Here is a 25,578-nt window from a genome sequence, read left to right on the forward strand (position 1 = left end):
AGTGCCATCAAAACCATGGTGGATTTGAACATTTCACCCTTTAAAAGAGAAATAAGACACGGGTATAAGCTTTTCAGAAATGTTTTAAAGATGAATGAAAAAACAACAGTAAAAGAAAGACTTACTCCAAAGCAATGTTTGACTGTAAAGCCATTTCTGCCTGGAACCTGTAAAAGCCCTCAGTCTTCTGCAGCATTAACAGTGTTAGCTTTAAAAAACAAGAAGATACAATTATGAAAGATATATGTACAGTGCATTTAATGATATTGTCCCATGTACTGTATCAAAGTGTCTGTATATATACCTCAGGGGTCAAAACTTCAAGAACGTAAGTTGTGTTGTCCAGGGAAACCCTAGGCAGCTGTGTTACTGTGTATATTCTTTCAATTATCCTCTCTGTCTGTAGCAAAACATTTGTTAAATTTGTACATAATAACATTTATATAAATAATGCTTTAAAAATGTATTACAATTTGTAGAGTAAATTCGTAATTCTCTAATTTTTCTGTAGAAAATCTACATTGACAGTATACGTTCCAATGAAATATGAGATGTTAAAATAACGTCTGATATATACTTTCTTATGCATCTGTACAGTCTTGTGTTCTTAAGGTACAACATAAATAAACTTATTTTAACTATATAAATTGCTAAACAAGGCAAACAGTATGAAATACCTGTTCTTCATCAAAAAAACAAAACTTTTTGCTAAGTTTCATCCTCAGCTTTGGAGAAAATGTGGGATGTTTAAATAAAAACATCCTGCTGGATCGGATTGTGCCATTTCTCAAGCCTTCGTGCAATCTCTGGAATGTTACCAAAATTAGACAAATGTAAGAAATGTAAACTTTTCTAGCTCTAACAGATTATATTGCTATACAATATGTGAACACATGAAAAACATTACAAAAGTGAAAAGTCAGTGAGAGACTACCTCTTTGTAAATAACAATACTAAAAATGATACAGCTATAAGATATTAGTAGTAAAATGGTTTGCTTAGTAATTTGTAATATTTACCAAGACCTCTTGATCCTGTATTACAAGGTCAACCAACCAGCCGTTCTTCAAGAGTGCCAATGTTCTGTAAAATCAAAGTGGTATTAAAACATATATTGTACTTTTTAATGAAAAAGATATAATTTAAGGTATAACATACTTCTCAAAGGTATGCACATGGTTAGTGTCACATCCACAGCTAAATGATGTTTCCTCTGTGATCGTTTCAAGGCTGATACCAGCACAGTCAGAATGCAGCCATTTTTTGCAAAGGTCACACTGAATCCAGTCCAGTGACTGGATTTGTGGGTGCATTACTCTGCATACAGATAAATGATAACAATGAGTGTAACTGCTTAATCAAAATTGTAGATCATAAGGAAATTAAATAGTCATCACATACTTTGATCGATATTTTTGATAAATGCAAACTCCTACATCCTGGGCCATACAGCTGGTCTGTGTTGCACTCTGGATTATTTTGACTTCGGGGGGAAGGTCCTAGGATAAACTTTCATGTTAAGCTTTGCATACTCTGTAAACTGTAAACCTTTTGAATTTCAAGGGTTACCTCTGGTTGCAGATGTTTCACCATGCATGAGGCATGGTAAAGACGAAGGTATCCCATCTGTTCAGTGTGCAGAATTTCCTGGCACATTTTAATACTTTTAGCTTCCATCTCTGCCATCTACTCCAAAAATGATTTAACAGAATCAGTTATATTCAACAAACATGTATTATATTAGAGAATATATTAACAACATCAACATAATACAGTTAACTCACTGTGCATACGAAAACACCACAGTTCCTTCCATCGTCTCTCTGCCATTGCTGTGGACTGGACACAGTCCAATCGTCCAAGGATGCAATATTTCTAAAAGCATCTCTGAAAAAGGAAAAAAGTACTTTAGTATATAATGTAAATAATTTATTATTTTAATTGTATTATAATTTATTATAATAACTTATTATGCAATGATTTATTTAAAAATCATAATGTATTGGGTACAATTTGTAATTATATGAAACAGTGTGTAAAAATAAGAATTACAATAAGAAAGTCTTACTTCAGAATTTCAATGTCACGATTGTGTATTGTCAGATATTGACTGGTGTTATCATAAACTCTGATGTGCTTTGTCATGTCAAAAACCTGTAAAGTAAAAATAACTAACATCTTTTATATATGAAAAAGCAATGTCTACTGCATTATAATATAGTGGCCCAGTTTCAAGCAGCCTAAAGCACAAAAGAAAAAAAAAGGTAATAGATTATTAGTATATTATTTGATGTTACCCAAAGAATGAAGTGGCATCCCCTCTCTGGGTTATCTTCAGATCCAACAATTCTTGGCAAAAGTATTTTCTGGATCTCTGAATCATTCTGAAATGAAGCAAACAGGAAACTTCAGAGACAGTTATGACAATATTATTTCAAACTATTAGTCTTAATGCTTATGCTGAAACAAAATAAGTGTTTAAAAATGTATTTTGTAAATACCTCAAGAACTTTCAAGTGCACATCTGATACAGTTGCATTACTCTGCCAATCTCTGTGCCATAGAATGAATGTGTCTGTGTTCAAGGCCACGACCTGAAAGGCAAAATCACAGGTTTTAGTCTTTATATAACCTATAAATGGCACAGGTAAATCATAGGTTCAGGGTGAATAACTTACATCCTTAGTCTTTTCCGCAATTTGAGCAACGCGGCAATTGACAGCCTTAAAAAAAGATTTTTTTTAATATATAAACATATGTGGGGTGTTATCACATATTAACATAAAATCTAAGGAAAAAACAACTTTTATAATGCTTTATAGCATTTCGTACTTACATTATCAGATAGCCAAGGCATTGCTATACCGCTTGTGTCACTCAACAAATGTGGGGGGAGAACAGATTCAGGTCCCGCAGATACAAAATGGCATAGGAAGAAATCCTGGCAATTACTTCATTGTCATTCCTCTTGACAGAATACAGTTTGGAGATTGTTTCCTAATGTTGAAAAAGTACAATGAAATACTATTAACAGTACATGTTGATAGTACTGTTTTATTTGTTATTGTTGTTCATGGTTGTCATTTGCATGAAACTTCCAATGCTGTTACCTTGTGCTTCTGCTCAATAGGGAACATCGCCACAGAAAACTTCTTTCCCTCCTCAGGCACACTGTCCACTTTGGCTGGGACATGTGGATCTTTGCACTGTTGTTCTGTTTGTTGTGTGATTGTTTCTGCAATTATTTATGAATACATTACTCCACAGTAAACAGCTATCATAAAAAATGTATGTGTAACAGCACACATTACTTCAAATTTCGCATAATTACCTTTTTGGCCACACACCAGTTTGCCGTGTAGTCCTAGATGTATGTTTTCATCTGTACGTTTCTGCATTTCCTTCAGAAATGCTGAGTTTTTCCTGGCATTATGAAGATGGAAATACAGGCGTAGTGAAAACATGTAGTGAGTATCTTTCATCTGGCACAATGAATACCGGCTTGAGGACAGCTCCCTATTCACTTGCTCAGCTTCTGCAGTGTTGATTAGAGAAGCCAGTTCAGGGATTGCTTTCAGACTTCGCAGTTTCTCCTCTGGTCGTTTTTGTTTTTTTTGGTGGAACCGATCATAAAAGGAGAAGCGGTCTGATGTCCCAGTTTCTGGATGTGGTTGTGAAAACTGTTCTGTTGTTGAGTGTTCTAGGTTAAGTCTTGTTTTCTTCTTTATGTTGGCAACCCAGTCAAGATTTACCCCCAATTATATGTTTGCCTCTGTTGGCTCACACACCCTCCCATCATGTGGCTGGAAAAATTGTTGATGTGTACGATTGTTGACATGTCTGGCAACACGTCCAGCAATGTCACATATGTACACAGTTGGAGGGTGTTTGAAACTCAGTAGGGCATCTCCATGGTCTCGAGCGGACTCCTGCCACCACAAAGGTGATGCATAGTACACAACTCCATGGGTGCATCCCATGTGTAACACTCCACCTGTATTACAACAAATTTGACATGTAAGCTTAATTTATGGAACAGAGTAGGTGAGTTTAACCAAAAAGATACTGAACACTGACAAAACAAAAAAAATTCTAATATATTTATCCCTAAAATAAATTATATACATGCCATAGACTAACAAAACCCATCTTACCTCCAGCTTTTTTGAGCTTCACAAACATTTTGGGATAAACATCCTTATAAAGGAGAAGCTCCTCAAGCCTGTTTATCATATCAGCGATTGATCCACTGGCAGACACTCCAAGGACATTGCAGGCTTTTGTCAGGTCGTCCTTTTTTGGCTGATCAAAAAATAATTTACATTAAAAATGTTTAGGAATGCAATATTTAATGTACTGTAAGAAAATCATGTACATTGTACTTTACCGATTTTGAATCGAGAACTTGTAAAATGTGGTCCTCATCGATTTCCTTTGCAACACGACTGGTGCTGGCCCTGTCACTGTGGGATGGCCCTTTAAAAACTTCAGTTTTCGGTAGGGTATCACTGTTTCGTGTATGTTGCCCCATCCATGGAGCAAATGCAGAGTAAGACAATGCACTTCGAAATGGATTGCCAGATGCATCTAAAGTATGGAATTTGTAAGGTTAAAATTCTGTCATGTATGTTAATTAAGTACTAAAAAAATACATGGCTTCAACCATATTTTGAAACAATACAAAATTTTAACTTAAAATTAGTATACATTCATATTAAGAGTAATAAGATTATTAATGTTGCAAAATATCAAAAAAATGTACAGAGCACTTGTCAACGTATACAGTATATTATGCTTACCGTCACAGAGTCCGGTGGCTACAATTTCCTTCTCCAGGTTCTCCCACCTTGCTGCCACATTAACCTCCGTTTCCTGTGGAGTGATATTATGTTTCTCCGGACGTTTCAAGAGATGGACTGGAAGTTGTGAAAAAAGGGTAGTGACAATATGCATGTGAATGTGGGATAAATTTTGCTAGAAGTTTTGAAATACATTTTAAAGTAACTCTCACCTGGCAATTCAAAGGCAACTTTCCAATTTGTGTCAGCGATGACAACAGATGGATGGTGTCCACAACGGTAACAGAAATAGTTGTAGGAATACTTTCTGAGAGCGCAGAAGTGATAAAAAGCTTTCCTGAGGGAGTTGTATGGTACTTTGGTCCCAGAATGGGACTCAATTGTACGCAACATCCGTCCAACAGCAATGTGATTCTGCAAAGAATAAAATAAATGTTTTTAAACATATGTTGTAAATTTTTTTGTATGTGCTTAATTTAGTACAAATGTGCCCCACAGTTGTAACAATCTGATTGTCTGTACTCACCGAAAGAGCAGTTGTCAGAAAAGAACACAGGGGTATGGAAAGAAAGACCCTGTTGTTGTAATTATGAAATCCAGAATTGTACTCTTGAAAACGAACTATGTTTCTGCAAACTGGGCACTCCTTTCCATAGACTGAAATACCTACATGAAAACATATCAACACACATTTATTGGCATTTCCCTTTTTATATATGCATAATTTATATAAGTGGCTTAAGTGTGAAAACTGTACAGAATGCCCTACCTTTGTTCTGAGAAAATATCCCATAAACTGTTGCTTGTGTTGTTAAGACAAAAGCATTGTTCAGTTCAGGAGGACACGGCCCTGGACAGTAAGGACAATTTGTCTCTGTAGGCTCAAAGTTCTCTGGAACAAGCTTTTCTGTCTTTGTTAAATCCAGTGGTAGATCCTCTGGGATTCTCTTGAAATTCCACAAGTAGTTGGTCATAGTGATCACACTACTATGTGTGTATTCAGGCTGATAAGGCATACCCAGATTATGTCTTCAATGTCCTCATTTGAGGTATCTACTGCATTTTTGGCCAAGTGAGGATGCTCTTGGAACAGCCACCACATAGACAAGTATCTATGTATACAGCTGATTCTGTTTTTTGAGCCTATACACTGGCAGTGCCATTTACCTGTTTTAGTATCAAATGTTGACAGTGTCCTCCCAAACTTGCACCAGCTGTCCTTCTCACCAGTGTACACTGAGAAGAAGATGTATCTATCAGAGAGACTGTGTTCCCCCCAGAAAATTGGAAACACACAGTCAACTTCCTCTGAGTTAGCACGCTGGTAGACTGTCATACATTCTTCCTGCCTACATGTTGAAATGAGTCCTTTTTCCACCATCTCTTTCACAGACTCGTTTTTCAGTGGTGCTGGTGGAATATAAGCATGAGCTTTTCTGGTCCTCTCAAGGTGGTAGCATTCTTTACCAGGGTTTCCACTTTGGGCAGCTATGCTCATAAAGTCCCTACATTCATCCACTTCACAATCATACAGTCGTTCTGGTATACACTTCTGTACATGTATAAGAAGTCTAATACCATGGGAATGTTTTGTAGTCACATACAGTCCATTTTTGGGGTCAATGCATAGCATGGGTTCTTGTCCATCATGCTGTTCTTTTTCATGACGTCTCAAGTTTGAGGTGGTGCTGAAATGAATTCCACATATATGGCACTCCCTGGTTCCTTGTTGGACTTGGTCAAGTTCAACAGTAGGCACAGAAGGATGGTCCACGTCTGAGAAAAAAAAATCCATTTTAATTATTGCCATTTGAGTTATAAATCACAGTTGTATCTCTACTTCTGTTTGGTTTAAAATTGTCAGTGTACTCACCAGAACGTGTTGTTGTCACCATCATACCTGATGTGGCAAAGAAAGGAAATAATACATTTGACAGATGCAGTTTAACTTATAAACTTGTCAAAGATACAAAGAGTATGATTTTAATCATTTACATCGACCTACCATGATTTTTTAAGTGGGATTTGAAATCTCCTGATCTATTTATTATTTTGGCACACTTCCCACATAACACACATACGTCGGGCCGATGTTGTCTCGATGGACAAAGTTCCATCGCCGGGACGTAGCTCACGGAGCGTTTGCTCATCGGGAAAATGTCGCCGAGACGTCGGCCTCTGATCGCGAATGCTCTCCGGCCGATGTGTGGACGATCCAAAGCTGTAAATACTGGCCGCTGTGCAGGGGCTTTCTAGGGCCTTTATTTATTTAGGCTGAACCTTTCAGGCTACACCCAGATAGCACACTGACACAGAATCAACCTAGCATCTATGTTTCTCACGACATCAAAGACCAACGTCAGACACGCCATTCAAAACTAACGGGAAATCGACGCAGATCGTTTGCTTACCTTATGCTGAAACGATGTTGATTTCAGTTGAGTGAAACACGATGTTGATTTCAGTTGGGCTGAAGTTTTACACAGTTAACACATTTTCGTTTTTGAATATCTCAAATACTTAATACTAATAGATAAATGAGCATGTTTATGTAATAATCACACATCACATTCAGTTAACATTGTTTTAATATTTACAAAATACAGTTACAGATAGCCTGCATGTTTAAGGCATACATCCTCCTATATACAAACCGTCAATATGACTAATAGAGAAGGCATTTACATTCAGATTTACACGCAGAGGTATACAGAAAATTACAGGCTAAACAGTCTCAAGTTAAAAAATTAAAAGCAATATTTACTTATGAACAAAACTGGTCATGTTCTTTTGTACCAAACATGTTATTTTTATTGGAGCACTAAAGGAGATGTAAGGCAGAACATCAAGAGACTGACAGCCTGAGTCACAATTCACTATCAGTTTCTTTTCTAATGGTGACTGAGACTAAGTGACTCTCTCCTTTTGTGTTCCACAAAAATAAAGACATATGGGTGAGTAGATGGTTTATAAAGAAATCTTACCCTTGAAAATGGAGGACAGAAGAATATAGCAGATGAATTGGTTTTCCTTTGTAATTAAAATGTAAGTTCCTCACGCTTGTATTATCAGGAATGTAAACTCCTTGGGTGAAAAAGGTGACAAAGATGTAACCCACAATTTCAATAGCATAGACAAAACTATTTTTAATTACTTTTTAAAAAAATACATATTATGGGCCAAAAAAGAGGTTTAACCCACACTGAAAAGTCATGAAATGCCCATGAGAAGGATGCAATACTAGAGAAACCGGGAAAATTAAAGTATGACCATTGGACGAGAAATACTGATTGGGTCAGCAGAGTCCAGCCAATCCCTCGTTAACAACTAAATATCACTTGTTTAGATATTGATTATACACAAAATGAATAGTTGTTAATAAGATAGATGTGGTTTGTCATTGGTAAAATGAGAATCAGAATATTGTCTCAAATTATGCATGTGCTGTATAATATATAGTATTATTGTAGCAAAACTGAGCACCTGTGACAGTGGAATTTGTAGAGAATATTTCAGTAGTCACTGAGAAAATGTATTAGGATTTGCAAACTTGTAGTTTTCTTTTCTCTCTCACAAACACAACAGTTAAATTTGTACTAATCTTATTCTACGAATTCAAATTATTAAACTCATAGGCTCAAATTTTTGCTGATCATTCAAATAAATGACCTGTAATGAAAAAATCCTATCATCCATAAAAACGGCTTCTATCCCTCTCTAACATAGTCTTAAATATTAGTTGTAAAATAGTAGCATTTATAATAAATAATTGGCTATTTTTCATTTCTTGCCAAAACCATAATTCTACAGTGCAAGGCAATTTCGGGGTGGTGCTGTGTTGATTACTGATTGATTAATAACGACAAGAACATGTTTATCACTGGATAGAGCACGTGTTTGAGTGGGATGTCACATACTGATGTGTCATATGTGAGATCTCGCATATCAGTTCACAAATAAAATCTGTCCATGACTTCACACTTTTGATACAGGTGTGCTGCAACTGCAGAATAAAGGTGCGGTCACACTACGCTTTTCATTCCATTGACCTCCATTCATATGCACACAAATGCATGAGACCAGAAACGCAAGCTCATGCAAAAAGTTTGGTTTGGAACTCTGACCTGCGAATTCACATCACACGACTATGTGTAAAGAGTACAAAATCGCTACATGAAGGTGTGACCTCTTACCTAAATTAAAAAAAAAAAATGTAGTAAAGTCGAGTAGACTGTATATTTTACATTAAAAGATTTTTCTTTTCACATTATGATTTTTCATTATTATTTGTTCATTTAGCATGTCATTTTCTTTACTGCAGAAGAGTATTTACAATAATCTCCACAAGAGGCTGCAAAATGTGAGGTCCCCACTAAAGAGACAGGGACCCACACCAGAGAGGGGCCATCCAAAAAAAAAAAAATTCAAGTTGACTTCTCATCAAGTGACAAAGAAGATTATGATGCAGACACAAGTGGCGGATCAACCGTAATTTTGCAAGAAACACCTGGTAGCAGTTCTGATGATGGCCACACTGCATCATGTAAGTTAATTTTAATAAGTTTGGGCAATATTGAGAGTTTTTCCTGTATCATCATAAATTACAGACATTTGTACTTTACAATTTATCAAGACACTTTGTTTACCAGAAAGGTAATTTTACTGATGACTGCTCATTTTTCATTAGACTCAAAACAGCATAAAAATGGCAAAATTGTTGAAAATATTACATGTGCAACATTGCTGTATATTGGGGTTTAAGATTGTTTCATATTTCAATATATTTAGCCCTTTTCCTGTCAGATATCAAGGGTCGTTATCTAGCCAAAACAGATAGTTATGAGGCCCTTTTTTAAACGTTCATCTAAAACCCAAGGAATCCCTCAGATTAACATGTCCATTACCCATTTTTACCCATTAGCAGACATGGATAGCCTGACAACACAGGCCAGACATTATAAAACACTGCAGGAGATGTATAAAAAAACAAAACCCAACCAAGATGCTGTCTCCCACATCCTTGACCTTGAGTTTCAAGCAAGACAAGCCTTCATTGACAGTAATGCCCAGAAAGAAGAGGAGAGGACCACAAAGATCCTTGATGCGTATCCATGTTTCAAGGAACTTCATAATGTAAGCAATACAGTTGTTTTTGCTTGGTTACAAAGGAGGCATCACTGCAGGTTTTAACAAACATTTGTGCAGGTGATGGGTGAGCTGTGTCGGATCTTGGGTAAGGGCAGCAGCAAATTCATGGACAAATTGAAGAAAAGATGGGAAGACTTCTGTGCCAAGGTGCAGTTTTATGCTGTTTGGAAGAAGGTGATGAAGCCACCCATGACCCTGGATGGAGGTAAGTCACATGTGTCTTGTAGACTGTTGCAATAATTTTTTCATAACCTCTAGTAAATAGTTTTTGTTTATTGAGAATCGTTTTTTTTTTTTTGTTTTTTTTTAATTTTAAAATAGGGTTTGTTTAAATTAATACAGAATTGTGCTGCTCTACTTTCCATGGTAACAAAATAAGAATTTTCTAAACTCAGGATCTACCTTATAATTATCTTGTGTAGAAAGAATATTGTGTAAAGTAAACGTTTGTTCTGTTTTTAGTGGAATATGCCATCGCGCTAATCAAGGCACTCCCCACACTCTTTCCTTCACCAACTGCCCCACCGAAGAAGCTGGGACATGCCAGTGAGGCATTGCTTCATGTCCTTCAGGTGAGTTTCACATCATCACATCGAACTCTGTTTATTTGGTAGTATGCAATGGCTTTAATATGTCATGTTTTGATGTATCCTAAAGAAAATGTTGTTTTTGTTTAATTTTAGCAAACTGAAGATCCCACAATCTACCTTCAGAAGAGATCTCTCTCCAGCCCTGTTTTGCTGTTTGGTTCCAACTGTCTGATCGCTATTGGGACCACTCCCGTCACCACATTTGCCAAGGAAGACCTCAGTGAAGGCCTGCTGTATCTGATGGCTTATTACTACACCTTTCACCTCACATATCCCAAGTGTGTGGCAACCCTGCTTTCTGTAATTCAGACAGAAGTATTGGAGGACACTATTCACGAGAGGGATGCCACTGCTTCCTACAAAAAGGCAATGGCGGAGTGGAAGGACTTTATTGGAAAGTAGAGTTGGTAATTTAGTGTGAATTTGTAGTCCCATACCAGATTTTTTTAAAAAAAGACATGGGCTTCTTCAGTGTTCTGGTAAAAATCTAGATTGGTTAAAGGGACTGTTCTGTTCAAGTTTTTTTTTTTTTTTTTTTTTTGATTGGGGGGTGGAGGAGGGATGTGGGAATTGTGTTGCTCTACTTTCCATGGTAACAAAATAAGAATTTTCTAAACTCAGGATCTACCTTATAATTATCTTGTGTAGGAAGAATATTGTGTGAAGTAAACGTTTGTTGTTCTGTTTTTTTAGTGGAATATGCCATATAGCGCTAATCAAGGCACTCCCCACACTCTTTCCTTCACCAACTGCTGTGGGGATGTGGGATGGGGGGTGGAGGAGGGGTGGGGTGGGTAGAGGATGGATGGTGGGGTGGGTGGAGGAGGGATGGAGGGGGGGTATGGGATGGAGAGGGGGGTAGGGGGTATGGGATGGAGGGGGGGGGGGGGGGGGTCTCTTACTAACTTGCTAAAGTTCTGTAGTTTTTATATATCTTTCAGCAATGTCAAAATGCATTGTGTTTTGTTGCATTAAGTTGAATAAATAGTTGTTAACTATGTATGTGTGATCTTGATTTATTTTAAATCTTGTTTTAAGTTTAAATGCTTTGTCTCATTTTAAGTCAGAATATATTACGATAATTCTTAAATTCAGAAGAATTATCTTTAGTAACTCTGGTTTTAAGATATTTTTCACACAAGTTAAGATAAGCAGACTTTAAAAAAAATGACTAAAAAGCTAGTTTTAAGTTAAATAGACTAAATACACAGCTTGGAATAAGTGATTTAATGCTTATTTTAAGACATTTTGTTCTTTTCTGAAGCCTAGATACTACTTCTTATTTTAAGAAATCTTACCAAGTGTAATTATCTTACTGCACTGGCAGATAATTTGACTTGTTTCTAGTCTTTAACGTCTTAAATCAGGCACTTGTTTCTTATATTTAGACGGTTATTTTTTGCAGTGTGATCACATCTACATGACAATATTCAGTTATAGTAATAGCGCCACCCATTGGCAACAGGAAGTGACGTGTTTAACACTGATGCACTACTAGCAACATACTAAAATATGCAATTAAGTGCTAAACATGCTAAAAACATTCTAAAACATGCTAGCAACACTTAGGTGAGTGTTAAAGCATGCTATTATTGTCATGAAAGAGGAAGTTGTTCTCAAGCATACAATGCCTCAAACTTCACATTTGATAAGTGCCCTTAAGACATCTACACACCAAAATGTAATTATAGTTATATCACCACCAGCTAGTAGCAGGAAGTGTGGCAAATACAAATAACTGATGTAGGCCTCCTATATTTATATACTTAAATGCATATTGCCCGCCGTGCTCTGTTTTCCTAAAGCCATGGGGTTGTGGTGGCATGGATGCGAGGGCCCTCCATAGGCGTGGGAAGTGGCGGTGCTGGAGGTGCTGCAGCACCCCCTGTTTTCATAGGACAGTAAATGCAACGCAAATTTTTGTTCAGTTACATTTATTCATTTTTATCATTTAATAATTTGTTTGTAATAAACACTTTAAATTGGCAATAAAAATATTGTTGGTTTTTTAAAAGAACAACTAAGATCTAATAAAAACGCTTTACGGCTCAAGCATAGGCAGAGTTTCCAATAACGTGTTTTGCAGCGTTGAACAATGTAGCCAATCACAGACAAATCTGTTGATTTCTGGAACGCAATGAGACGTTAGGATCCACTTACCGCTCAAAACGCCCGAGTTTTTGTTCAGCACTGAATGCTTTGCATGCTGGCAAATCCTGATTTAAAAAATGTAGACATTATTATTAAAGAATCATTGTACAGTTATTGAAGCGTTGTGAGATCGCGACGAACTTTCATCTTTTTAGTGATAAGCTCTCGTTGCGCGCATTCTGCCATGCCAAATCATGCACGTAGCACTGTCTATGCTTGCTTTTATGTTTTTGAATGTTGTTGATACTTTAATAACAAATATTATAATGTATCACCGTTTATGCTGGGATCTGTAGGTAGTGGCTAGGGCTAGGTGACATGTAACTTAAAAGTGGAACATGGAAATCTCGGATGTACTGGAAAAAAAAAAAAAAAACCGTGTGCAGTCAAATGTCCTGGTGTACGGGCTATGCAGTGTTCTCAGCTCTTTTTTCTTTTTTTCTCAGCGATATGCTTATTGTTTCCTGGAGTTTTGACGCATTTTATATACTTAATAAATGCTTCTTTTTTATTAAGTATATAACCCCAGATACCGGCAACATGTGAGAAGTGCTGGTGCGCGAGAAGTGCCGGTACCGGTGCGTACCGGCCCACTTCGAGCACTTACTGTTACTACTAATAAAACCGATCTCTGGGGGCCCCAAAAGTGCGTGGGCCCTTAGAATCGTCCTAACTTTTCCCCCCTTAGCGATGCCCCTGCTAGCACTATCAATAAATCACAGTGTTGGTCAGTTTTACCTCGAAAATCCTCTAAAATCATAACAAGACAGGCTATATCAACACTAGGCTACCCAACTTCAAGACTTTTGAACTTCATTTACCTATGCCAGCCTATTCTTCAGGGAAGAACTCATTTATTTTTCGTAATGGACACTCAGTTGTAACGAGATCAGGTGAAGGCACGTGCTGACTTTCCTTGCGGCTTTAGAGAGACAGATCATTTACCTCGCCTCACAATGGATTAGGTTCACGAACAACACAATGCACTATCTTACCCTCTATTACAGTAAATAAACACAAAGGAGGGGTTATTTGACCACTTCATGGCAAAAATCTAAATGGCACAGAGCCACTGTCAACAGGGAAGTGTTAGATTTTATTACTACATCCTAATCCTCTTAGCCTCCTAATTCCTCCCGACCGTGGTCTTGAGATGCTGGATGGATGCATGATGGCTTAATCTCTCGTAAGAAAAGGTTACCTCCGCTTTGCCCTCCTGCGTTACTCGCAGTGTCTCGCCATGGAGGAGCTACTGATACCCGCAGATGTCGAGGACGCGCCGCCCGAGTCTGCAACCTTCTTCTCTCCGGCGGGACCTGCTAAAACCCCGCTGGAGAGAATGAAGGACTGCATGGCCAGCACATTCTCAGTCAATGTCAGGGAGTATGTGAAGGACTACATAAGGCGAAACGGGCTGCTGACGCTCTCGGTACTAGCTGTAATCACAGGATGCGTCCTGGGCTTCATGCTGAGGGGCCTGGCTCTCTCCACACAGGTAGGCCTATTAAACTAGGATTTTAGAGAAAAGATTGACTGTGGACATGTCACTGAAAATGCACACAGGGCTGGAAAAGTATTGCAGTTGTTGTAAAGTTGTTAGTGATGCATTATCTCCTGTGTGCATGTCAAACAACCTTCCAACACCTATTTTTATATATTGTATTATCTTTTGATCAGATTTATGAAATGGTCAGAATGTTTTATCGTGCCTTTAAGTGGACTCTCCATCCTTCATCAGGTTTATTCTTGATTTAACCTAATTTTTTGAGCATTTAGAAAATGTCTTTTATGATTTAGTGGAACTTACAGTATATTTAACAGATGCTTGTCAGATGAAGAGCTCATCTTGGAGACGTATGTGTCCTGTAGCAAATAAAATGGTGTCAAATATATATACATTTTGTGTCTTCATATATTGTATTACTTTTTTGTCAACATGTAAGGAATATTTTCCATTGGGCTAAATGGGTTTTAACTCAAATAAATTACTTGACTTTTTAAAATAAATCACTAGGACGTGCCATCCAGGTCACGTGTCCATAAACAGCACAATTAGATCTGTGTCCATTGTCATTCCATTTTTGCTATTATAACTCCAAAGATAAAAAAAAAAAAATATATATATATATTGAATAATATCGTTGATTTTAAATTTTTGTTGTGATGGATAGAAAATAGTTCTTTTAAATTGTAATTACTGTTTTGACCAGTAATGTGCATAACAAAATATAACATCTGTGGTAGTGGTAGATGTAATTTTAATCTGTTACAGAATCCTTGACATACTGTTTTTGTTTACTACACTGTAAAATTTGGAAATTTTCATTTTAAAAGTCTCAACTCTTTCTTTGTTTTTGTAATCAGGCAAAAATCTATTTTTCCTTCCCTGGTGAGCTGCTCATGCGGATACTTAAAATGTTGATCCTCCCCCTAATCACCTCCAGGTGGAGTTTGATTCATTCACAACTGCATATTATATATATTTTAAAAGTTATCAGACAAAACGCTTTTGTCTAACATTAAGAATATGTGAACATCTCATATCAGCTCTTACTGTCTGTAGTTTAATGTCTGGACTGTCATCAATGGAGTCAAAGGCCTGCTGCAGGATGGGGGTGCTAACAGTCACCTACTACCTTTGGACCACGTTCATCGCTGTAGTGGTTGGCATTGTACTTGTTCTAATCATCAAACCTGGCTATGGGACAGACGTGGAGAGCAACAGACTGGGAGGTGGACAGGTCATTACATCTGCTGATGCCCTGCTTGATCTGGTCAGGTACAGTCGGAATGGACTATGACAAATTTTGTCAAGCAGCAACAACATCTTTGTTGGTCTTGGACCAATGTTCCTATCAGCCAAGCAGATTTTATAGGAGTAGGTTAAATATGGGGTTAGAGGCTTGGACAACCTTCTTTTCAACTTATTTCTATCTGATTTTAGGTGTAATTACTATTATTAATGTTAATGTTTGGACTTATTGGTGGGTTCGATATTGTTCGGTTTCAGGAATAGAAAATACCTTAAAGGGATATTTCACCCAAAACATGAAAATTCTGTCTTTGTGTCGTTTCAAACCCGTATTACTTGTTTTTTCCTCTGTGGCACAGAAAGACAACGTTTTTCCATGCAGTTACAAACAATGTGTTATTTTTGAAGCCTGAATACTCTAATTCCCAAAGGCACCATAAATGTATCTTAGAAGCAGTTCATACGAATTGTGCAATGTGTCTAAATGATTCAGTGACTGATCCGGTGCTGAAATTCAACTTTAATAGTCTGTTCTTCAGAAAAGCTTTCGTATGGCTTCAAATAATATACTATAATATAAATATAAAATCACTGTGCTATTTATATAACACACAAATTACATGGACCACTTTTATGGTGTTTTTACACAGAAGAAAAAAGTCACATTGGTTTGGAATGGCATGAGAATAAATGATGACAGCATTTTGGGGTGAACTATCCCTTTAATATCAGCTTTTTTATTGCTAAAATGATAAACTTTTGGGGTAAATTGCTCCTCATTTTGATGAGTCACTGCCATTGCCGTCCATTGGAAAGAGTTGCCCATGCCTGGGGAGTCTAGGCCATTCCATACAGTGCAATCCTATTAAAGCAGTGGGATGATTAGGATATTTTTAGTAATCTGTACAAAGTAAGAAGAGGAGGACCCCCCCCCCCCCCCCCCCATGAACACAGTGAGCTGGAGTTGGTCTCATGCTGCCACGCTTGATAATAGCTGGTGCTTACGTTTGCAGTATATGACATATCATAAAGGAATAATGTCCTATATGTTCATAAATGAATTGGCATCATATTTTTTTATCCCCAGGAATATGATCCCCTCTAATCTCATTGAAGCCACATTCCAGCAGGTGAGTAAACACTTTAACACATCAAATGCCACTGATCTGAGAAGTGAGCTTGACAAAAGTACTGCGTGTGTACTACGAACATAAACAATACCAAAGTACCATTCAAAAAAAGTCAGATCAATTGGTGGCCAAATTTGCAATGCCTTCAAACAGCTATTTTGTGCATGCACAACCAACTACATGAACATGAATTGTTCAATAAATGTTATTTCTTATTTTCAAATAGCATTATTAAAGTGTACATTCAAGGTTTTTCCAGCTAATGCACCTGTGTATTCCTAAGTGCCCTAATTCCTAACCAGAGCTTCTAACGGCAGCTGCAGTGACACAATTTTACAAATTGAAAACTGGCTTTTTTATTTAGAAGGTGGGACGTTTTCCACCATACACTTTCTCTCATTCATAGTAATATGAGAGAATTGTTTTAGTATATATATAGCCTTTGACCTCAAATCACATGGCTTATTGTTTTCACCTGGTGGATGATAAAACAGGCCATAAAATTAAAATCCATTAGACTTACATTGTAGGATCAGGATATCGCAGAGACTTTTTTTTTTATTTTTTAGTTGAGCCAGTGAGCAATTGCCTATCCGCTTGTTAAGTCGTGACGTAAGGAACGCTGTTTCTGGGTCCAAGCCTTGACTCGTTTCACTTGAGAATGGCATCTCCACTGCCGTTTATGAGCGCTATTTATTCATATTAAACATTTAACATTTTAAAGTTAAACATTTTAAATACTTACAGTCTACACAACAGTCTCCGTGCTCACAGCGTCACATACATTAATATTTTAACGATTTATAAAAGATGAATCACTGTCTGGCCATCTGGGATTTTGGTATGGAGATAAAGGTTAAGATTATAATTTTTTGGAAGTATTACACCACATCGTGTGTGTATATTAGCACCATTTGTTGTTTTCTTGTGGTATGAGATAGAGCATTTGGACCCGGAAGTGCTGCAACGTGACGTCAGACTTAACAACCGAATAGCAACTCCCTAGAAACCGCATAGCAAGGTGTTAAAAAATATACACCTAGAATATTTACAACATGGTTATACCAAGGATTGTATAAGCAAACATCACTCACATTTTCTTAAGAAAATGTAAAACCTATTTTTATATTTTTGTTTCAGTATAAGACAGACCTTATTCCCATTATAAAAACACCAGTGAACACTGGACGCCCAAATTTTGTTTACTTGATGCCTGATGATGACAACCCAAAGGGTCGAACGGTGCTGTTGGAACTCACGCCACCTCCAGACATCGAGTATAAGACCCGTCCAGGCAGCAGTCAGCAGATGAATGTACTCGGCATTGTTATTTTCTCAGCCACAATGGGTAAAGCATCTGCCTTCACCTAATGAAGCTTCTTCATGTAGTAAAATCATGATCAAAAGCATAACCAAGGGCTTTTCATTTAGGTCTCTTACTTGGTAAAATGGGCGAACGGGGAGCTCCTCTGGTGAACGTTTGCCAGTGCATCAATGAATGTGTGATGAAGATCATTAATGCGGCCGTATGGTAAGAAAGAGAGCAGAAGTTTTTTAAAGGTTCACTGAGCCAATTCCATACAAACAGTTGTTAAAATTAAAGTGCAAAAGTTTTTATAGAAAACTTGGCTTGAGGGCTCAGATACCATTAGCTGAGTATCTGAGAGTAAGTTTCCAGCATGCAGCTGGCACGTGCGTAATGACTGCCAGCATGAAGGTGTGTTAAAGCTTTGCTGTCATTCTGCACATGCAGGGATTATGGATCACCTTAACTTAGCTGTCACACACTTCTCCATGCTGCTGGGTAGTGTCAGTGCTGTCAGCACATGCATAGCTGGGAATGTTTTTTTTTTTTTTTTTTTTCCCCACACCTCTAAATCAGTGATTGAGGCCTGAAATTCAGCATGAAATCAAAATTGACCCTATTTCTTTCATTAATATATATACATTTTTAATGTGAATGAATCAGTGTGCGTCATTTTTTAAAGAAAAATGAATTTGCTAGCATCACAAAAACAAAATCATCAAAAAAATTAAAAATATGTTTTTCAATACCCTCCTACATTTTTTCATTGAATATCCTGTTTTTCATGAAATACTTCACATTGCAGAAGTAAAAGGTTTGTGAATTTCATGTTGAATTTAACACAAAAATGTAAATTCCATTATCATTTACTCACTCTCATGTCATTCCAAATCTGTATAACTTTCTTTCTTCTACAGAACATAAAAGATATTTTGAAGAATGTTTGAACTGTTTTGTCCTTACAACAAAAGTCAATGAACCACACAAACGTTCATCGCATCATTGGACCACACTGACTCTAACTGTATGGACAAAAAAGCACTGAGACTTTTTTCAAAATATCTTCTATTGTGTTCCCCAGAATAAATTCATACAGGTTTAGAACAACATCAGGGTGAGAAAATAATGACATAATTTAAATTTTTAGGTTAAATATCCCTTTAATATGCCAAATTAAAGACAGGATAACAGTTCTTTATGACCGTGCAAAACAAATAAATGTGAAATGTCTCTGCATTTTTCAACAGGTATTTTCCTTTTGGGATCATCTTCCTCGTGGCTGGCAAAATCCTGGACATGAGCGACCCCTCCACACTTGGGAAGAAGCTAGGCTGGTACGGGGTGACGGTCCTTGCAGGCCTGTTTGTGCACGGCCTCATCTTGCTTCCATTCTTCTATTTCATTCTGACACGGAAAAATCCTTTCACATACATCAGAGGGCTTCTGCAAGCCATGGTCATTGCCCTAGCCACGTCATCCAGGTAAGAATAAGATGAACTCCTTAAAACAATGTGTAAATAGCTTGTCCCAACTCCATTAAATAAAGTAGAAACATGCGTTGACCTTGTAAGAGTGAGGCATCCTACTCTTTTTCACAGCTCAGCAACATTGCCCATTACAATGAAATGTTTGCTGGAGAACTGCCGAGTGGACAGGCAGATTGCCCGGTTTGTTCTGCCAGTGGGAGCCACTATTAACATGGATGGAACAGCGCTTTATGAAGCAGTTGCTGCTATTTTCATTGCCCAGGTCAATGAGTATGAACTGGATTTCGGACAGCTGGTCACCATCAGGTACTTAGAGACAAGCGATGAAAATTTAAGAATCAGCCATTTCAAATCCTATTTTGATCAACCGCTATTCTTGATATTCATGGGAGGACACATCCCACAGATGTCTATAATGGTTACTTCCCTACAGACAGACAAAGGTTTTTGTGCAAACTTAGATTTAATAGTTAATGGAAACTAGAAGAACTTTTCTGACTTGATCAGTTCTATCAGGAATCAAGTAAAATCATAATAATCGTATTATTCTGATTTCCTCCAGTATAACAGCGACCGCTGCCAGTATAGGTGCTGCTGGAATCCCTCAGGCAGGCCTTGTAACCATGGTGATAGTGTTGACATCTGTTGGATTGCCACCGGATGACATTACGCTGATTGTGGCCATTGATTGGATCTTGTAAGTTAAGATAACTGCCATTTATCAGTTGAAAAAAAAAAAGCTGTAATCAATTTCATGATTAATATAATTTAATGGATCATAACAATATAAATTAAATATAAATATTAGTAACTATTATAAAAGTAAATATTAATAAGAGTAAATATTTATACACAGTGGAGTAAATAAAAAATTGTATCAAAACAATGCATGAGGCAAATATTTTTATTTCATCACTATATAGTGATGATAGGATCAATAAAGTCTTCCACCCCTTCTGGTTTAAAGAGATCGCTTTCGAACAATGATCAACGTACTAGGAGATGCTCTGGCAGCTGGAATCATTGGCCACTTGTGTCGAAAAGACTTTCCACCTGACAGAGCGGTAAGTTACCTTTTTTTTTTTCATAGCATGTGAGTCATTGACATGACAATCATTTTTGTGCAGATCTATTAATTTATTCAAAAATATTAAAAATAAAATTAATACATATAATAATTAGAATACACCTCTTTGTGATGAGCATGTTTTTTCTGAATTAAAATTCACTTAGATTTTTTTTTAGGAGCATAAAGTGAAGAGATGCCTGTCTTGATATCAAAACAATGAAAAGAGCATCATTAAAATATTGAGTATCATTAAAATACTGAAAACCTTATTTAGTAGTTTGGCATATTTGTTGGGGGTAAAATATTAGAACAAACTCCTTCACTGATTATAATTTTTAAAAAAAAATGTCCATGATTCAACTCAAGGTTCCTAAAATATCAGATCATTTTTAACTTTATTACAAGACAAGGATATTTCAGATTTTACAGTAAATGTTAATGACATTTAATCTTAATGATATTTATGAATTATTATTCCTGATGTTTGTAAAAATACTCTTCCCCTTAAAAATAAACTTAAGTTTTTCAAAAACCACATGAAATCAACATGAATGCAAAGAGTACATTTCTAATAACTTGGTACATGTTTTAAACTTTTTCCCCCTTTTTTATTGCGGACACTCTTACATGTTACTGACCCATTTACAAGCCCATGTTATATGTCGAAGTCTTTTTGGAGCATCATAATTAAACTTTAGTTGTTATCTTAAAATACCACAAGCTTATTTATGGTATATGACCTTCTTTTTTCAGGCAAAAGCAAATGGAGCTGCACAGGACACCCAAACTGCTCATAAAATGGAGAATGTGCCTTTGACTGAAGTACCACTGCTGGCCGGCAAAGACTGTATATTTGAGGTGGTTGGGGACACTGTTTTTGAACGACCCACAGTCTACTACAATATATGTCAAGTCTGAATCACTATATGGTTGCCTTACAGATATCAAAAAACCTCTTTTGAAGCTATGTTTCTATCACTGTGCCATAAAGAAGTACTGAACGAACACATTCTCTGGTTCTTCCATCTCCAGGCTTTTGCTATTGACTACAGTTTCACGAGTTCACACTTACAAATAATCAGATAGAGTAAAAGAGTAAGCGTATTTGGCTGATGGGAGGGCTCTGAGCTCGGAATTTGGCCTGAACCTAGAGTGCTCCCCTATATCCCTGGCAGGGATAGGAACCAGCCATAGTGAGGAGTCAGGGTGGCGGAGGGATGCAAGAAAATGGTCAAGGAACATAGGTGAGTCGGCTATGTATATATATATCTAGGCCTCCTCTTGTGCTGATTGGATAGATCATTTGAACGTGTTCTTCCCGAACTGTTAATAAATCATAATTTTTTACAATCTCTAGGACATATTTCTTAATACTTAGGTCACTTTTTCAAAACTCTTCACACAGAGATCACAACATCAGTCTATGTGGGCTAAACTGAAGATTATTTAACATTGCTTTGGCACAAAATGCATTCAATGACTACATATTTCAAATTACATGAATACTTTTCTCAATTAGACACAACCACCACCAACAGGCCAAACTGAACATGTTTGCATAATCTTTTCAAAACTGTTAAACTTAAGTTCAAAACCTAACAATACAAAATTGAATAAGACAGCAATCTACTACCTTTCTACGGTAATACCATATTGAAATATATTATGAATTTGAGGGTGTAACGATACCCTCAACGATACGATTTGATACATATCACGATACTGAACTCACGATATGATATTACTGTGAAACTCTAAGACATATGGTAAAAGGACAACAAAAAATGTACTGATGATTAAAATGCTAAATTTGGTATTACATTGGGAGTGGAAATTAATAGGCTTGGACTTGGTGCTGGTAACCCAATGCACAGAACAATGGTGACACCAGAATAAAAATATTCATGATTCTAATGCTGAAACACTGATTTATTTTAGATGAATGTTTGCACTCTGTCACTGACTAGATATGTTTAAAATAATGTAAGCTACTTTTTACTGGTAACATAAGACATTTGGCATTATCAGGACCCACAAATATTCCCCCATTGCATTATTATACATTATATTCAACATTATATATAGTAGTTTAAGGTAGTACTGACACTAAAACTCTAAACTTGGATTTTTTCTCACACAGTAATTTTCATTTTGGGTAAACTATGCACAACACATATTGTCACTATCCACGATACGATATTGTTGTATTGCGATATATTGTGACACGATATATTGTAACACCCCTATGTGAAAGCAAACATTGTATTATGCTGCCTGTTGTTAGTGCTTTTTAGGTCATTGTTTTATGAATGACAAAGTGAGTTTGTTGGTTGGCACCCAACTTTGCTAGTGTTATGGAAGAATGACTTGATTTGAGACATGTATTAAAGGGTTAGTTCACCCAAAAATGAAAATTCTGTCATTTATTACTCACCCTCATGTCGTTCCACACCCGTAAGACCTTCGTTCATCTTCGGAATACAAATTAAGATATTTTTGTTAAAATCCGATGGCTCATTGAGGCCTGCATCGCCAGCAATAACACTCCCTTTTTCAAAGCACAGAAAGCTACTAAAAACATTTAAAACAGTTCATGTGACTACAGTGGTTTAACCTTATATATTATAAAGCGACGAGAATACTTTTTGTGTGCCAAAAATAACAAAATAGCGACTTTATTCCACAATATCTAGTGATGGCCGATTTCAAAACGATGATTCATGAAGCTTCGAAGCTTTACAAATCATTTGTTTTGAATCAGTGGTTTAGAGCGCCAAAATCACATGACTTCAGTAAACGAGGCTTTGTTACATCATAAGTGTTTTGAAACTTCAATAGTTCACGTGACTTTGGCAGTTTGATACGCGCTCTGAACCACTGAATCGAAAACAAAAGACTCATAAAGCTTTGAAGCTTCATGAAGCAGTGTTTTGAAATTGCCCATCACTAGATATTGTTGAATAAAGTCGCTATTTTGTTATTTTTGGCGCACAAAAAGTATTTTCGTCACTTTATAATATTAAGGTTGAACCACTGTAGTCACATGAACTGTTTTAAATATGTTTTTAGTAGCTTTCTGGGCATTGAAAAAGGAAGTATTATTGCTGGCGATGCAGGCCTTACTGAGCCATCGGACTTTATCAAAAATATCTTAATTTGTGTTCCGAAGATGAACAAAGGTTTTACAGGTGTGGAACAACATGAGGGTGAGTAATAAATGACAGAATTTTCATTTTTGGGTGAACTAACCCTTTAAGTGTTTTGGTCATTTTAGTGCATTTTGAATATGAAATTAACTGCTATGCCACACTGAAAGTTGAACGAAGAGTTCAACCATTGTGAAGAGTTAAGAAAAGTGAGAAGTATTGAGAAATGTGTTCTAGCGATTGTAAAGAACTGTAATATTGGCTGTTTTTTTTTTTTTTTACAGCTGAATACATTTAGGCAGCGTTCTTTTCCCTATTTAAGGGAAATACTTGTATTGTACAAGAACAGGCCAAAAAAGCCTCTTAAGCTGGAGGTATGAAAATATTGCATGCTGGCAAGCATTCAGGAATTGTTTCATTTAGGTTCAGGCTGATATGCCAACAAACCAGAACTGCAATGACATCATTGTTCAACAAAACATCTTAAAGGAGATCTGGAGGAAACATTTAGTGTACAGTTGTACAGTTAAAAGCCAATTATCTAGCATCACGTGCAATGACACGTGATTGATTTGCAAATGTTGTGTTTCTTGTTTTTTGTTTTTTACATCTGCGTTGTATTTTTGTGTAACGAACTTGCAGCATGTTTGTAATAAAATACTGAGATTGAAAAATAATTGTAATGTGTTATTCAGTGCAGTGTTGTGCAGTGATGTTATGAGAGACTGCATGCACATGAGAACAGATGGTTAGAGTGTTGACATCGGATTTGGTTTCAGAGAAAACCAACAAACAAGCAGAGCTTATGTCTAATTAGTGGAGCTGCTTGGCTTAGGTTTAAAAGCTCAGGATGATGATCCCAAATAACATTAATGACAAATTAGCCATTCAGAGGTTATGACCACAGAAACTACTTCAGCAGGGACAAACAAGAGGCCTGACCATGTTCCAAAGCGGAGCTGAGGAATAATAAAACCCAATTATTACAGCCATAGATCTATTTGCTTTGACCTTGTAAGAATGAGAGTGTAAAATCTGTAAAATTTATGACATACATTTTTACTCATACTTTTTGTAACAAATTTTGCATAATGGGAATATTGCTTAATAAATGATAATCTTAAAGCAATATACTTCACCTAGGTAGATTGAATGCTACACTGTGGTAATATTACTAATCAATACTAATACTAATAATAGTACTAAAAATATTTTTTTTTTTCACACCTGCCAATGGCCATAAATTTTTTTTACCCATCATGAAACTGTTTTTACAAAAACAGGCAGTTATGACACCAAAATGTTAGATACCAGTTGAAAATTCACAATTCTCTTTTCCAATTTTGATACCACAGCTAAAACTACTTGCCTAACTAATCTATAAATGTTATATAGTCTGCATAGTGTTCACTGTATGAATTAAACATAGATTAATCCTTATTAAAGTTACAAAAGTTATTCAGTCAAAAGCAGCGAGTGATTGTTTACTTTGTCCTTTCTTGTTTGATGAACATTAAAAATGCAGACAGGAGGAATTAGGAATTATAATTAGGCTGCTGTCACTTCCAGGCCTAAAGCACACATGCATTTTATTTCTCAACTGTTGACATTTCCTTTAGACATATCCGACTATGTTTACTAGGATACTCACCAAGACGGGCATTTTTCAACATACTTTTATGTGAATTTGTCCATTCAAGCGCAAGAAGATGTGAAAGAGAGCTCATTTTAGTATTTATGTACGAAGCTCTTGCACTTATACTTTCGTGATGATGCAGCACTGGCTTTCAACTGACCTGAGCATCACTCACACTTGGTCACGTTTGTTCACGTTCATGTTCTCACAACATTGCATTGTTAGAATTCATTAAAATTTTACCAGACAACTGGTGATTGACACATTCATATACTCGCCAGCACCGATTTCTACTCACATTTGATGCTTGGCAAGTGTTAATTTTAGGCCCTGCCCATAATTATTAATGTAGTCAAGTTGGGGG

At 36.6% G+C, this 25,578-nt stretch overlaps 3 protein-coding genes across 3 annotated transcripts in view; 1 reads left to right on the top strand and 2 right to left on the bottom strand.

The window, feature by feature from the left end:
* Window positions 1-25,578, bottom strand: part of LOC127522709 (mucin-2-like) — a 230,830-nt gene that overhangs the window by 171,103 nt on the left and 34,149 nt on the right. The window lies entirely within an intron of this gene.
* LOC127523033 (uncharacterized) lies at window positions 2,232-6,694 on the bottom strand. Its single transcript, XM_051913485.1, has 3 exons — window positions 6,673-6,694; window positions 5,818-6,575; window positions 2,232-2,240 (listed from the first exon to the last, which is right to left on the bottom strand). The coding sequence occupies exons 1-3, from the start codon at window positions 6,692-6,694 to the stop codon at window positions 2,232-2,234; spliced, it is 789 nt and encodes a 262-aa protein (XP_051769445.1).
* Window positions 13,853-21,431, top strand: slc1a8a (solute carrier family 1 member 8a). The gene is given in 12 exon segments (XM_051912958.1): window positions 13,853-13,885; window positions 13,887-14,183; window positions 15,053-15,132; window positions 15,252-15,467; window positions 16,528-16,570; window positions 17,711-17,918; window positions 18,002-18,101; window positions 19,124-19,357; window positions 19,475-19,669; window positions 19,926-20,060; window positions 20,331-20,427; window positions 21,186-21,431. Coding segments are annotated over 12 exon segments (1,803 nt in total). The 3' UTR covers window positions 21,351-21,431.

This window comes from Ctenopharyngodon idella, chromosome 11, assembly GCF_019924925.1.
Source record: "Ctenopharyngodon idella isolate HZGC_01 chromosome 11, HZGC01, whole genome shotgun sequence".
NCBI lineage: Eukaryota > Metazoa > Chordata > Actinopteri > Cypriniformes > Xenocyprididae > Ctenopharyngodon > Ctenopharyngodon idella.